This window comes from Anser brachyrhynchus (assembly GCF_964034855.1).
Source record: "Anser brachyrhynchus genome assembly, contig: SCAFFOLD_56, whole genome shotgun sequence".
NCBI classification, from domain to species: domain Eukaryota; kingdom Metazoa; phylum Chordata; class Aves; order Anseriformes; family Anatidae; genus Anser; species Anser brachyrhynchus.
Window position 1 is genome coordinate 558,662 of NW_027663703.1, and position 15,903 is coordinate 574,564.

General features: G+C 48.2%; 2 protein-coding genes and 1 pseudogene across 4 annotated transcripts in view; 1 reads left to right on the forward strand and 2 right to left on the reverse strand.

Annotated features, from left to right (window-relative positions):
* The window catches only part of LOC308186982 (olfactory receptor 14C36-like), a 267,280-nt gene that overhangs the window by 112,407 nt on the left and 138,970 nt on the right, over positions 1 to 15,903 (reverse strand). The window lies entirely within an intron of this gene.
* The window catches only part of LOC308186989 (olfactory receptor 14J1-like), a 211,239-nt pseudogene that overhangs the window by 74,006 nt on the left and 121,330 nt on the right, over positions 1 to 15,903 (reverse strand). The window lies entirely within an intron of this gene.
* LOC308186951 (olfactory receptor 14C36-like) lies at positions 1,908 to 3,190 on the forward strand (the record flags this gene model as incomplete). The annotated part of the gene is made up of 1 exon (XM_080609101.1): positions 1,908 to 3,190. The coding sequence occupies exon 1, from the start codon at positions 2,066 to 2,068 to the stop codon at positions 3,188 to 3,190; it is 1,125 nt and encodes a 374-aa protein (XP_080465227.1). The 5' UTR covers positions 1,908 to 2,065.

The following is a 15,903-nucleotide window of genomic DNA, read 5'->3' on the forward strand; positions in this document are numbered from 1 at the left end:
TGTCATCACCTGGGACAACACAGCAGAAGATGTATTTGAGAAAGGGAAGAAAATAGTCCTAATCCTTCTGAAAACTTGTATTGCCCTAAAACAAAGTAAGGTCAAGGAACCTGCACATGAGAGCCTAATGCAGGCTGGCCAGGTTCAGGGTGACTGCTGCATGGGGACAGGTTGGGCATTGCTCAGTGGGTGATGAGCAATTACATTGTGCATCACTTGCTTTATACATGTACTACTACTAATAATAAAATATATTATTATTTATTATTATTGTTACTGTTTTCTTATATCTTCATTTTCTGTCCTTTTAAACTGTCTATATTTCAACAAATAAGCTTTTGGGTGGTGGGTATGAGATAACATCTCTGTGTTGCTTAGGTGCCCAACAGCTTAAAGCAAAACATCTTTGACAACCAAATTTTAATAGAACAAATCACACTTCTAAAATCCATCTCTCCTGAGTTCAGAGTTTGTCAGTGATGGCTTCAGTCTGCTTCAGACACCACACCCCAGGAGAGACCCTGCTGCCTGCAGGAGCTGTCAGCCCTGAGGCCTTGGGGACACCTCGAGGGAGCCCGATGGCACAGAGCAAGAGATGCCACGGTCGGGTGCTGTGCTGCTGAGCTGGGCCGGGCTCCTGGACTCAAGGGGAGCTCCTGGCAAGCGGGCAGTGCTGCAGAGAGTCAACTCTGCCCAGGAGCAGCTCCTCTGTACAGCACATCAGGGCTGGGGACTCTGACTGCAGGTGGCATGGGGAGAGGAGGGAAGGAGAGAGGGCTTGGAGGCTGTGAGAAGCACAACAACAGAGGGCAGCGTGTGGCAGGACAGATCTGCAGACTGTTGACACTGAGAGTCTCTGGCAGCAGGGTGATGCAGGTGCAGTTGCCAAAGGGCTCTTCTACAGCTGGTACATCCGATGGCTGATAGCATCTGTCAGGACGGTTCTCTCTGTTTCTCCAGCAAAGTGTAGAAGATGCTTTAAAGAATGGCATTTATGAGGGGGCATTTACAGAGGAAGTCTGAGGCTTGGTTTACCTGAAGAGGAAGGCTTTTTTTGGATTCTGTGCTTTCAGACTCTTGCAGTGGAGTGGAATCTGAGTGAATCTGAGCACACAGCTTTTGGGATGGGGTCTGTGAGCATGGACAGGGAGGAGACGTGGGGACAGAGAACGCACTCCCAGCAGGGACATGGGCAGGCGGTAAGAGGGAGCTGCTGCCACAAACGCTGTGTGAGGGATGGCTCAGGCACCTCCCTGCCATCCCCTGAAGGGCAGACGCCTTCCCTGGGACACCCCCTGCTCTCCTCTCCCACCAGCACAGCCTCTGCCCTCAAGCCCCCGGTGTTCCCAGCAGGAGCTGCCTCCTCTGCAGCCAGAGCTGCAGCAGAGGAGGGTCTGCTGAGTGTCTGTCTGTCCCTCCCTGGCCTTGCCTCCCCTGGCAGCAGCACACTGGCATTCCTGCTGGCTTCTCCAGCTGGCCGTGCTGCTGCTGTTCTTATTTCCAGGCTGGCTGGGGATGGGGGTTTCACACGCACATGGAGTGAGCCCTCAGTGTGCTTAGGGGAAGGGGGATATGGGGACAGGGTCAGGGGTCTGGAGTTCTGGCCTTTGCGCATGGATTCTACTGCTCTCAGTAGTGTCCAAGTTCTTCTCAGGTGAACCTCAGGGTGCAATTGTCCTGTAGAGACACCAGCACAGGGCAGCTGACACCAGCACTACTGGACAGACTAGCTGTGCTCTCTGAAGGACACTCTGCAGTAAAGTGACAGTTTCTTTGTCTTCAAGGATCCATCGGGTGTTACTGGGAGTGCAGCAGAAATGCCTAGGATTTCTGTCTTAAAAGCAGTACTCAAGTGTTACAGGGCAGCTAGAACAAAAAAATACAAACGACTACAATAAAATCTCCACAGCCCTGCTTGGCAGTTGGTTGAGCTGTGAGCAAAACTAGGGCAAAAATCTTTGATATCAGGAGTGAAGTGAATTTTAGATTACCCCATGTTCCTTTTTACCTCTGGCTGTAGACAGGACTGACTCTTTCACTGCCCAGTGCCAAGTCCTCTGCTCCCATGGGCACCCTCAGGAATCAACAGGGAGTATGCTTCAGAGGGAATTTCCAAATGTCTGCCTGGAAGTTTACAATCATTTGGGGAGATTTAAATGAGAAATGGAATGAGTTTTCCTCTGATAAGTCTGTGGTAAATTATTCTATTTCTGTTCCACGGGCAGGACCCCATACCCATAAACAGCAGAAAATGCCCAACAGAAGCACCATCACTGAGTTCCTCCTCCTGGCATTTGCAGACACACGGGAGCTGCAGCTCCTGCACTTCGGGCTCTTCCTGGGCATCTACCTGGCTGCCCTCCTGGGCAACGGCCTCATCCTCACCGCCGTAGCCTGCGACCACCGCCTCCACACCCCCATGTACTTCTTCCTCCTCAACCTAGCCTTCCTTGACCTGGGATCCATCTCCACCACTGTGCCCAAAGTCATAGCCAATGCCCTCTGGGACACCAGGGCCATCTCCTATGAAGGCTGTGCTGCACAGGTCTTCTTTTTTGTCTTCTTGTTTGGAGCAGAATACTCTTTTCTCACCGTCATGGCCTACGACCGCTACGTTGCCATCTGCAAGCCCCTGCACTACGGGACCCTCCTGGACAGCAGAGCTTGTGCCAAGATGGCAGCAGCTGCCTGGGGCAGTGGCTTTCTCAATGCTGTCCTGCACACGGCCAGTACATTTTCCCTGCCCTTCTGCCAAGGCAATTCTGTGGACCAGTTCTTCTGTGAAATTCCCCACATCCTCAAGCTCTCCTGCTCAGATGCCTACCCCAGGGAAGTTGGGGCACTTGTATTTAGTGTTTCTTTAGCCTTTGGTTATTTTGTCTTCATTGTGGTGTCCTATGTACAGATCTTCAGAGCTGTGATGAGGATGCCCCCTGAGGAGGGCCAGCACAAAGCCTTTTCCACGTGCCTCCCTCACCTGGCTGTGGTCTCCCTGTTTGTCAGCACTGTCATGGTTGCCTACCTGAAGCCCCCCTCCTTATCCTTTCAATCTCTGGACCTGGTGGTGTCATTTTTGTACTCAGTGTTGCCTCCAGCAGTGAACCCCCTCATCTACAGCATGAGGAACCAGGAGCTCAAGAATGTAGTGAGGAAATATATGACTAGATATATATATGACTTCATAATATGACTTAAGTCATATTATTATGTCTTATTATGAAGTCATAATATGACTTCAATATATGACTTCAGAAGCCATGAATTGCCAGTCTGCTTCTGCATATGACTCATAATATCAATTATTACACAAATGGCCAATATTCTTTTGTGTATTTGTTTGTGTGCATGTATGTGTTTAATTTTTGCATAAGTTTTTCTTACTTTTAAATCGACTAATGTTGCCCGCTATAATGATATGATTTATCCCATTTCCAGTTCAGTATGTATGTGTTGAGTGTACATACTGAGACTTCGTTCATGTGGAGTGTGTTCCAAACATGGCAGAGATAATGAAAGCCTTCTCTGCATCTAACAGTAGCAATGGTGCTAACTACTCCCAAATAACTCCACACATGGGAAGTCAAAGATTGCTCTTTCACCCTCTTTCTAACCCTGCCGGTTGAATACAACCGAGCATATTTTATTTTCTTTTGTGTTCACAGGAATCCTGAGTGAACTGCATGTGGACAGCTGGAGAATCACAAACCAACAGTTTGGATTAATAATGCTATGCTTTACCCTGATCTTGATGCAATTACAGACCTTAAAGGAAACTTAGCTGCTGTGCGCGGAGCTGAGGTGTTTCACCGTGACATCTAACCATGTATTGTAGAGCTAGAGATGACTCTGGCTAGTTAGCATGGTTACACAGACGTTCTCTGAAACAATCTCAGCGCATGCCACAGGATGCAACTGTGTTATTGGGAACAGGGTTAGGTATATTAAATAACTGCTACTACAGATGACCTAAGAAAATTGGAACGACCAAGAAAATCATCCTTATTTGCCTCAGGAGCAAGTCAATGGCTTCTATCAGACATTTTACCCCACTGGGAACAAACTGAAGAAAATGATCATCAATTAATTGTAAATGCCCTTGGAAAAACTCAGGGCAATACCTCCCTTGCCTTGGGCTGCATCCAAGCACGGTTATGAATACAATCTGTAGCAGCAGCTATTATTAGAGAGGGAGAAGGAGGCACTTTGCCCACTGAAATTCGAGAATTGATTTGGGATAATGCTTCAGAATTTGAAAAGGACTTTCAAGCATGGTGGCAATTAGTCAACTTCACCTACTCTGCAGAAAGTGATAAAATTATTGCCTTTATACTTACCATAAGTAATGCCACCGTATACAATGTATATCCAGTCATTGCATTAGGACTCAGTCATAATGGAACTATACTTTATCCTAAGGAGCATAAAGTATGGGCCCATCAAAAGGAAGGAAAGTGGCAAACAATTGATATAAATGCATGTATTGTGCATGAACAAAAAGGCTTCATCTGTGAGAGTAACACATTTGAAGCCCAAGACATTTGTCTTGACACTGAACAAAATATTTGCCACTTTGAGATACATCCTAATGATACCCTTGAAACTGTACTTGTATATATTGGGAAAGGCTGTGTTTTCAAGAGAATCCATTGTGATTCTATAGTCATAGATAATACTATTGTAGATATCAGTAATCACTCTAATGTTTGTGTTTGTAATTTTACCAAAATTCTAGGTTGTGATTTTAGTTACTCAGCTCCTGTAACCTCTTGTCAACTTATTGCGCCCCATTATATTCTGCTTCATCTGCCGCCTACTCCTATTGGAATGAACCTTACCTTGGTGAAGAAATTGCTGTTACATGAAGACTTAAAGAGGCTGATGAAACAAGTCCAAGAAAATGGATGAAAGACTTTGGTTACTGACCATCATGATATAGAAGTACATCAAGTGATGGAAAGAGTAAAGAGAGATGAAAAACACCATTGGTGAGACACTTTGGATGGTTGCCAGCTGCGACAGGAATCTTCAACAAGATGCTTCACCCTGTTGTCGTTTTGTTAATACTCATTGTATTATGCTTTTAGTTTGTATGTTAAACTCAGGATCATGACGGAACATTTAGTGTCCCTACACAATGTACATACACTTGATAATCCTCATCCCGAGAATCTATGTGATATCACCGACATTCCGACTGTCATTAAGCTTGAGTGACTATAGTCACAGGGTGGATTATGTGGTATAATTGCCTAAAGTAACTAGGAAAATAAAACCAAGATTCACATTTTAAAGAAAATGTACAACATTGAAGAGGCTTTCCAGGTAGGGTGTAGCTGCATTACCTGAGCGTTCCCTAGGCTTCCAACCTTAGATGTTGTCACATTGGGGGAACCTGGTGTGCTGAGTCTAAGGAACAGTGCGGAGCTTAGAGTGGAGTGGAGACACCATGGCTAGGCTCTGTGACCAGGTGGGAACTCGATTGTTCTTGTGCATACTGAGACCGAAGAGCTGCACTTTTTCCTACCCTGAGCCAACAACCTTTCATGTTTTGACAAATGCTATACTCTAGTGTACTTTTGCTCATTATAATATCATTATAATACCAAAACACACCTCTGTCCCAAAAGCTACCCGCCTCCAAGGTGAAACGGAGACGGGAAAACTTTTCACCAATCATAACTAAGATATAGAATCATAGAATCATAGAATATCCCGAGTTGGAAGGGACCCATAAGGATCATGTAGTCCAACTCTTGGCACTGCACAGGTCTGCCCAAAAGTTTAGACCATGTGACTAAGTGCACAGTCCAAGCTCTTCTTAAATTCAGACAGGTTTGGTGCATTGACTATGTCCCTGGGGAACCTGTTCCAGTGTGCGACCACCCTCTCAGTGAAGAACCTCTTCCTGACGTCCAGCCTGAACTTCCCCCGCCTCAGCTTAACACCATTCCCATGGCTCCTACCACTGGTGTTTACAGTGAATAGGTCACCTGCCTCTCCACTCCCCTTCACGAGGAAGTTGTAGACTGTGATGAGGTCCCCCCTCAGCCTCCTCTTCTCCAGGCTGAACAGACCCAGTGACCTCAGCCGCTCCTCATGTCTTCCCCTCTAGGCCCTTCACTATCTTCGTGGCCCTCCTCTGGACACTCTCCAACAGTTTAATGTCCTTTTTGTACTGTGGTGCCCAGAACTGCACACAGTACTCGAGGTGAGGCCGGACCAGTGCAGAGTAGAGCAGGACAATCACCTCCCTCGACCAACTAGTGATGCCGTGCTTGATGCATCCCAGGATACAGTTGGCCTTCCTGGCTGCCAGGGCACAGTGCTGCCTCATATTCAACTTGCTGTCAACCACAACCCCCAGATCCCTCTCTGCAGGGCTGCTCTCCAGTGTCTCATCGCCCAGTCTGTACGTATAGCCAGGGTTGCCCTGTCCCAGGTGCAGGACCCGACACTTGCTTTTCTTAAACCTCATGTGGCTGGTGATCACCCAGCTCTCCAATCTGCCCAGATCTCTCTGCAAGGCCTTTCCACCCTCATCCAAGTCCACAACTCCTCCAAGTTTGGTGTCATCGGCAAATTTGCTCAAAACACCTTCTAGTCCTACATCCAAATCATTTATAAAGACATTGAAGAGGACTGGCCCTAAAATGGAGCCTTGAGGGACCCCAATAGTGACCATCTGCCAGCCAGATGCGGCCCCATTTACCACAACCCTTTGAGCCCTGCCCGTCAGCCAATTGCTCACCCATTGTATGATGTTTTTCTTAAGTTGTATGCTGGACATTTTGTCCAGTAGGATCCTATGGGAAACTGTGTCAAAAGCCTTGCTGAAGTCCAAAAAGATCACATCAGCTGGTTTACCTTGGTCAGCTAGGTGGGTGATCTTATCATAAAAGGAAATCAAATTTGTTAGGCAGGACCTACCCTTCGTGAACCCATGTTGGCTGGGACCAGTGACTGCATTGTCCCACAGGTGCATCTCAATAACTTCAAGAATCATCTTCTCCATAATTTTACCAGGCACTGACGTGAGACTGACAGGCCTGTAATTGCTAGGGTCTTCTTTCTGACCCTTCTTGAAAACTGGGACAACATTTGCCAGCTTCCAGTCTACTGGGACCTCTCCAGATTCCCAAGATTGTTGAAAAATAATTGAGAGAGGTCCCGCGATGACATCAGCCAGCTCTTTAAGCACCCTGGGATGGATCCCATCCGGACCAATGGACTTGTGTGGATCCAGGTGGAGCAGCAAATCCCGCACACGTTCAGGGTCGGTTGGGAGTTTGTCATTCCCACCATCATGGTCCTCCCGCTCAGGGCACCCAAGGTCCCGAAGCCCATCATCAGCATTGAAGACAGAGGTGAAGAAGGCATTAAACATCTCTGCTTTGCCTATGTCATTGTCTCTGAGAAGACCTTCCCCGTCAAGTATCGGACCTATGTTTTCTTTGGTTCTCCTTTTTCTGTCAACATATCTAAAAAAAACCTTTTTTATTGTCTCTCACAGACATGGCCAGCTTTAACTCTGGTTGGGCTTTGGCCCCGCGAATTTTCTCCCTACAAATACGAACAGCATCCCTGTATTCCTTCCTTGTCGCCTGACCCTCCTTCCAGTAGCCGTACACTTTCTTTCTCCGCCTAAGCTACACTAGAAGATCCCTGGTCAGCCAGGCCAGCCTTCTGCCCTGCCTGCCTGCCTTCCGATATTTTGGAATCGCCTGATCTTGTGCTTTTAGGAGGCAGTGCTTAAAGACTGACCAGCACTGATGGATGCCTATGCCTTCAAAAGCAGCTTCCCAGGGGACCTTGCTGACTAGTTCCCTGAGCAGCCTGAAGTCTGCTTTCCCCATATCCAGGGCTGAAGTTTTGGTGGCAGTTTTCCTTCTGTCACCATAAATTCTAAACTCAACCACTTCAAGGTCACTATGACCGAGACAGCCGCCAATTGCCACGTCTCCCACAAGACCCTCTCTGTTCTCCAGCAACAGATCAAGGAGGGCACCTTTCCTAGTTGGCTGCCTTAGCACCTGCACCAAGTTATCATCTAGGTGCCTTATGAACCTCCTGGACTTGCTCGTGTCAGCCGTGTGGTGATCCCAGTTGACGTCTGGCAAATTGAAATCCCCCATTAGGACAAGGGGAGTTGATCTTGAGGCATCTCTTCGTTCTGTAAAGAAAAATTCATCGGCATTGTCGTCCTGGCCAGGTGGTCTGTAATAGACTCCCACAATGGCATCCCCTTTACTTGTTCGTTCCTTAATCCTTACCCAGTATAACACTTGGTTATACTGTGTGTCTCTGCAGAAACTTAGAAATCTCTATAGAGTCTTTGTGCCTTTTAACGTGTTAATTTCCAGGCCGCACACCTGTGTATTTCATGCATGCTAGCTTGCTTTTGCAGACAATAAATTATTGCTGGCAATCCAAAGGACCTGTGTGCCTGTTGCTGTAATAATTTGCACTTAATTACATTGTTCCTAGCCGTGATAGTTCTCACTGAATGCGACTAGAGTAAGGGCAGTTACACATTATTGGTGAATCTGTGACCGTGGTAGTTCGGTGCTGGGGGCGGTTATACGTTATTGGTGAATCTGATCGGACCCGTAACGGCTAATCCCTGAATCCGACCAGACCTGTAACGATTAATCGGCTACACTTCTTAACGTGACAGTGGAGCCAGTCTCTCTGTGAATTTAAAAGAAATAAAGAAGCCAGCACTGACTTCTTTTCCTGACATCCTTCTTGTGAGACCTGGTCTGGCTCTGCAGTCCCATCCCAGCAGCATGGCCAGGGAGCACCAGCACTCGGTGCATGCAGAGCTGCTCTCTTGCCACTGCCACCCTCTCCTGCTGAACCCTGCTGGTGGAGTCAGGCCTGGCTGCTCCTGTAGATTGGTGCCAGTGCTGCTGTGGGGTTGTGCTGGGACTGCAGGCAGGGACAGGCAGTGGGCACGGCAGTGGCACAGCTGGCCTCCACTGCAGCACTTTCCTCCTAAGAGGGGCTCTCCTCCAGGCACTGCCTGAAGGCTGAGGCCTTCCTGCAAATTTGCTGTCAAGAACAAGCCCAAGGAAGAGACTCCAAAGCGGCTCTGTGCTTTGCTTCTTTCCACATGGGCTCTGTGTGATGAGAGCAGAGTCCTAGCATGGACTTTTAATGATTTGTGGCTGGTTCAGAGGTTCCCTGTTAGTTGCCAGTGCCCTTGGAGATGATGAATGTTCCCAGTTCCTAGGCACTTGGGCTCCACAGCACACAATGGGGCGGATGGCTGATGATAGCACCTCACAGGACTGGAAAGTAACTGGTTCCTGTATGTCAGGGAGGCTGGGAGTCCAGCAGCATTGCCGTGGGCTTGAAGGATCACAACCTGCTCACTTCTGCCTGGGCAGGTCCTGGGCCAAACAGTGGGTGTTTTGTAGGTGTGGTATTATGAGGGCAGTGCCTCAGAATTTCCTAATCCAGTCCCATGTGAATGTCTGTAAAGAGGATTGTGAGTTGAGCTCTTTCTGAAGTAGCTGACAGGTCATCCTTTGGCTCCTGGCCGGGATCTCTGCCATTAGTCTCACATCTGCCAGTGTCCGTGATAGGCCAGCAGAAGGTACCTGATTTGTGTGTGGGTTTTGAGATCCACTGTTCCTACGTACCTGGTAAGCCCCATAGAGGAACAGGTCTTGGACAGGGGTTGTCATGCCAGAGGTTTCAGCTTCTGCCTAAAGTCATCCTGACTTGTGCTGACGACACAAAGCTAGGAGGAGTGGCTGATATCCCAGAGGGCTGTGCTGCCATTCAGAGGGACCTCGGCAGGCTGGAGTGTTGGGCTGAGAGGAACCTCATGAATTTCAACAAGGGCAAGTGCAGGGTCCTGCACCTAGGGAAGAATAACCCCAAGCACCACTACAGGGTGGGGGCTGACCTGCTGGAGAGCAGTTCTGCAGAGAGAGACCTGGGAGTCTTGGTGGACAGTAGGCTGACCGTGAGGCAGCAATGTGCCCTCGTGGCCAAGAAGGCCAAAGGTATCCTGGGCTGCATTTGGAAGAGTGTTGCCAGCAGGTCAAGGGAGGTGATCCACCCCATCTCCTCAGTTCTGGTGAGGCCACACCTTGAATATTGTGTCCAGTTCTGGGCTCCCCACTACAAGAGGGACATAGAACTACTGGAGCAAGTCCAGAGGAGGGCTAAGATGATTAGAGGACTGGAGCACCTGTCGTATGAGGACGGGCTGAAAGAGCTGGGCCTGTTTAGCCTGGAATAGAGAAGACTGAGGGGAGACCTCATTACTGTATATAAATATCTGAGGGGAGGGTGTCAAGATGATGGTGCCGTTCTCTTTTCAGTTGTGCCCAGTGACAGGGCGAGACGCAACAGGCACAAACTGAAGCACATGTGGTTCCGGCTCAATGTGAGGGGGCACTTCTTTAGTGTGAAAGGTACAGAACACTGGAACAGATTGCCCAGAGAAGTTGTGGAGTCTCCTGCTCTGAAGATATGCAAAACCCGCCTGGATGCCATCCTGCACAATATGCTCTAGGTGATCCTGCTTGGCAGGGAGGTTGGACTAGACGATCTTCCGAGGTCCTTTCAAACCCCGTTCTTTCTGTGATTCTGTGATTCTTTGATCCTTCATGCCTGAGAGAAACTGAAGCATGCATGAGGGCCTGAGAAAAGTTGCCCTGTATCCATTGGACCCATTCTAGAAACAAAACTCGTAGGCAGGAAGCACAAATTTGTGGTGGTGTAGAGCTGCTGGGCACATGCTGCAGGGTGCTCCTACTGACATTTGTGTCCTTTTCCATTCTGGCTTAGGTTCCACTTCTGTCTTAGGAATGCACTAGCCAACAGAGGTGAGACAGATACTCTAATATCATGAATGTCATCAGAAAGCTGATCTCAAAAAGATGACTGATATGGGGAAGTAAGGAGAAGCATGGAAAGGAGTTATGTGAGGTCTGAGGGAGGGAAGAGGAGCCTGGACAACAGAAATTAATGATTTTGTAGAGGTAAGAGGTTTCAGGTAATACTGATGCTGATTTAACACTGAATTAGAACATTGATGTAAGGTCGTTGCCATATTTTAAACAGTAATCTTAATCCCTAAACCTAAATGCTACTCCAACACCCTGACAGGAATCCACTACTCTACTGTTTGAACTCAAAATATTCCTTGAAGTAAAACACAGCCCATAGATCTTTGCCCTTGCCTTTACTCTTTTGCTCACCCTAATCCCTGCCCTTAACACTAGCATTAAAATCCTCTATTAAACCTAGACTTCTAGGCAGACGTAAAACAAAAAACTATTCCACAAAGCTTGCCCATAACCTAGTCACAGACCTGACACCCTAAGCAGAACAACACATTTGCTAAATTTCTAACCCAGAAAAGTGAGTCCTAGTCCCTAAGGGACTAGAGAGGTCAGCTCTACCTCTGGGTCTTCTGCACCAGTGAGAGGAATGTGACTGTGAAAGTGACTGTGATGTCACTTCTGTCTCTGCATTTCATACGGCAGCAGCAGGAACACGTCACAGAAAGGGACTGTGAAGTCACTTCTGTCTGGAGTAGATGACAGATCACCTTTGACTTCTACCTGGGATCTGTACTTTTTGGCTGACATCTGCCCGTGGCCCTGGTACGCCAGCAGAAGGCACCTGGTTGGCACGCTGACTGTGGGATCCCCTCTGCCGACATACCCAGGAGGATCCAGACAGAAAGAAGGCCTGGATATGGGTTGTCCTGACCCTTCTGCTTGAGTATATGACTGGACAGCAGGAGGCACAAGGTTTGGGTGTGTCTAGCCAAGAAGCTGCAAGACCAGCAGCAGGCCCATGGCTTGGAAGATGCTGGTGAGGTGACTTGTGTCTGCTTGGCTGACAGGCCTCAAGAAGGCTGATGAGTTGGGATGCCTACTTTGGGACGGGTTTCCACCCTGATGGAGCTTTCTTTGGTATTAGGAAAGAGCAGGAGAGAAAAACGGCCACAAAGTGCAATGTGGAAGGGTGGCACGGGCCACGAGGAGGAAGAAATGTCCCTCAAAGGGTAGTGCTGTGGTACCAGAGGTCATCCAAAGAGTGTCCGTGATAAGACCCTGGCTTTGTGTTTCAGGGAACAGCTGCTGAGGGTTGATGAGACATTGGTGAAGTGATGGAAATGCCAGGAGGAGAGCAAGATGGTGAACAGAGATGGGTGTCTGCAGACTTCCAGGGAATAGGGCAAAGTGTGGGACAGCATAGTAAGGCCTGCAGAGGAGAAGGCAGAGGGTGCTGGCAAGAAAGGAAGACTCCAACAGCCCTGATGTTTTTTTCCTCTTGGCTAGAGCTTATAAGAAGACAAGATAATATTCATTGCAATGGAGCCTCATTGCTTCCTTGATACCCTGTGCAGGGGTGGGGAGATGTCATAATGAAGTTCTTTTCGTGGCATCACACAGCCCACCACATCCCACAGACCTTCAGGAAGAGCCCTGAGCCAGACATGGGGTGCAGGATCTCCCCTCCCAGTGCCTGTGGTCAGGCCTTGGCCCTTCTGCTTCACTAAAAACAACCGAGACTTTTCTCAGCACAGTGTCTTTACCTGTCTGTAATCATGGCCTCCAATTATCTGCCCTAACAGGTTCCTTGGGAGGATTTGTTAGTAAGAGCCCTCAGTGGGGTCCATTAATACTCCAAGTCACTTCAACTTTTCCTGCTGACTTCACCTTCTCAAGTGGTTACATCATTCTCCTCTCAGTACCTGAGCTTTGTAGACTCAGCACCAAAATACTCCACAGAACTCATTAAAATGCAGAAACTCCTAAGGAGCCCTATCTCTCCCATAGTTTTCTTCAAGTCTTCAAGACTTGTACAGCTAATTGGAGAGCTTTCATGGAGTAGTTATGGAGGAAGATTTCAAAAAGCACCTAATAAAAATCTTTTCTCATCTTAAAGGATGCATTTAGTTGAATTTAGATTTGGAGCATTATTCTCTAATTGATATTGATCCTGGGTGTCTCCTTCGGAGACCTGCACAGGGAGGAAAAGCAGACTCTTGAGGTCTGACTGCATGGACAACCTTGTTCCTCACCACCCCAGCCCTGCCATTTCTCTCATTGGCTCTTGCATCACTTTTCCTTACACCAGACTTCGGCACAGAAGTCTGCCTCTGGATGTTACAGCTTCTTGTCACCAGCTCCTACCTGCTTTCCTTAGAGACCTGGCTGCACACAGACGCAGAAGGGTTTCTTCTTATTTCAAAACAAACAACAGGAAAATGTGCTGCAATTTTCCAAAAAGCAAAGCAAGAACCTCATCTTGTATGCCTCCTGAGAGGTTTACCTTCCCAAAAAGATGACTGTACAAGATGTCTTTTATACTGACAGACAGGAAATTGTAAGCATTAAGATTAGTATTAAACCTTATTGATATTATTTCAATAATAAATGATGATGAGCTTTCTAAGGACACAATTAGACAGACTGCTGATAGATGGGCAAGCTTCAACTCCCGGAAGCTCAAAGCAGCAACTGGTTTTGCAAGGGTGGTCTGAATGATCCAGGACTAAGGGGAGGGCAAACCAGGAGAACCATGGGAAGTGCATAGGTCCAGACAGGCAGCTGGAAAGGGGACATTCAGCAGGGTCTGTTTAATGAAGATGGGTTTTCTGCCTGGAAGATGAGGGAGCACACCATGATTGACAAAGCAATGACAAAGCATGTAGAGGTGAACATCGGTATTTCTTCTCCTACAATGACCTTAGATCCTGAAAATTCACATTTCTTCATGATAAAAACTACACTGTCTGACATTTTACAGAGGGATTGAGTCATCTGAGGTGATGAGTACTTGCTTTCTTCTTTAAGTACTGTGGAAATTACTGGGTATTCAGGCAGAGCTTTGCTGTCAGACCATAAGCGATCAGTGTCACCTCCAGTGGCCCCGGTGCATCTAAAGTAATTCCCTGGACTGGCAGCTGTCAGAATGAACCTTCAGGAGATCTGAGCCCTTTGGGGGATTCAGATGGAGCCTGGTGCAGTTCCCAGGGCACATTCACTGTCAGCAGTGGTCTTTGTCCATGAAACTTCAGCCCAGCCCAGCACATTGAAACCCGTTCAAAGACAAACCCCTTCTTCAGTGGGTTCTTGGGACTGACCTAAAGTTGAAGTGTCCACTGGGAACCCAAGATACTCTCCCTCATTCCTAGTAGACTCCTGAACATTCATTAAACTGCTTGAGTCATCTGTGGTAAATTCTAGCTGAAAGACTTAAGAACAGGGCATTTCAAATGGCTGAGACAGAACCCATCAGCTTGCCCCACTTCAGAAAATTGTCCCCTTCCAACTACAGGTATGAAAGTGAAAAATGTGAAATGACCTGTCTGATCAATGCACAGAGTAAGGGAAAGTCATAGGAATTGTGCTACAGTGGCAGAAGGCAAAAAGCACTGCATTGTGCCTCAGACTGATCAAGGAAATCTAATCTTGAGATAAAACAAGCACTCTAAGCTGAGTGAAGGATGTTGAGTTGTGGCCTAAACTGAAGAAGGATTTTGATCACTGGTGAAGCAATTCTCTTTCTATGGCATCACAAATGTGCTTTACACAAGCACCATAACACCTATATGTAATTTCCCACCCTGGCTCTCTCATCCTGTGGGGCAGGGGAGAGGGAGCTGACAGCCAAGGGACGCATTTGGGTGTGGAAGGTGGGGCCCAGCAGAGACAAAGATTCAGGGAAGTGCACTGGTGTGGTGGTTTTACTCGGGTGGGCGACCAAGTTCCGCTATGGCCACTCTACCACTCCCCTTCCTGAAGGGGGAGAAAATACAACACAAAGGGCTCAAGGGTTAAGATAAGGACAAGGAGATCGCTCAACAATTATCGTAATGGGCAAAACAGACTCTGAGGAGGGAGACAGTAAGATTTATTGTCTATTACTAACAAGCTAGATTAGTGAGAAACAAACAAAAGAAACCAAAAACGCCTTACCCCCATCCACCCTCTTCCACCTCCTCCCTCCAAGCAGCACAGGGGAATGGGGGAAGGGGGGTTGTGGTCAGGCTATAGCACTTCGTCTCAGCTGCTCCTTCTCGGTCACTCTTGTCCCCTGAGCTGTGGGGTCCCTCCCATGGGATGCAGTCCTTCCCGAACTGATCCAGCGTGAGATTCCCACAGGCAGCAGCTCTTCAAGAACTGCTCCAGATATGCGTCCATAGCATGGGGTTCATCCCTCAGGAGCAAACTGCTCCAACCTGGGTCCCCCATGGGCAGCAGCTCCTGCCAGGTCACCTGTTCCTGTGTGGGCTCCTTTCCATGGGCTACAGGTCCAGCCTGGAATCTGTGCTGGCAGGGGTCCTCAACAGGCCGCAGCCTCCATTGGTGCAGGTCCACCTGCTCCTCCATGGTCTCCTCCACGGGCTGCAGCGTGGAACCCTGCTCCACCAGGGTACTCCATGGGCTGCAGGGGGACAACCTGCTTCACCATGGTCCTTACCACAGGCCGCAGGGGACTTCTACTCCGGCGCCTGGAGCACCTCTCCCCCTCCTTCTTCACTGACCTTGGCACCTGCAAGGCTGTTTCTTACTCCTCTCACTCTCCCAGCTGCTGTGTAGCACAGCGGTCTTTTTTTTTTTTTTTTTTTTTTTCCTTGTCTTAACTATGCTCTCACAGAGGCACAAACAACATCGCTTATTGGCTTGGCTCTGGTAATCAGTGGGGCCCTTACCTAACATGGGGCAGCTTCTAGATTCTTCTCACAGAAGCCACCCCTATGGCTCCTTGCTACCAAAACCTTGCCACGTAAACCCACTACAGCTGGAGAGCCAAGGAGTGGTCAGCAAGACTCGCTCACCATTTAATAGTCCCATATGGCCAGTGCGAAAGTCTAATGGTGAGTGGAGGCAAACAGTGGACTATCACAGCCTGAACGAAGTCACG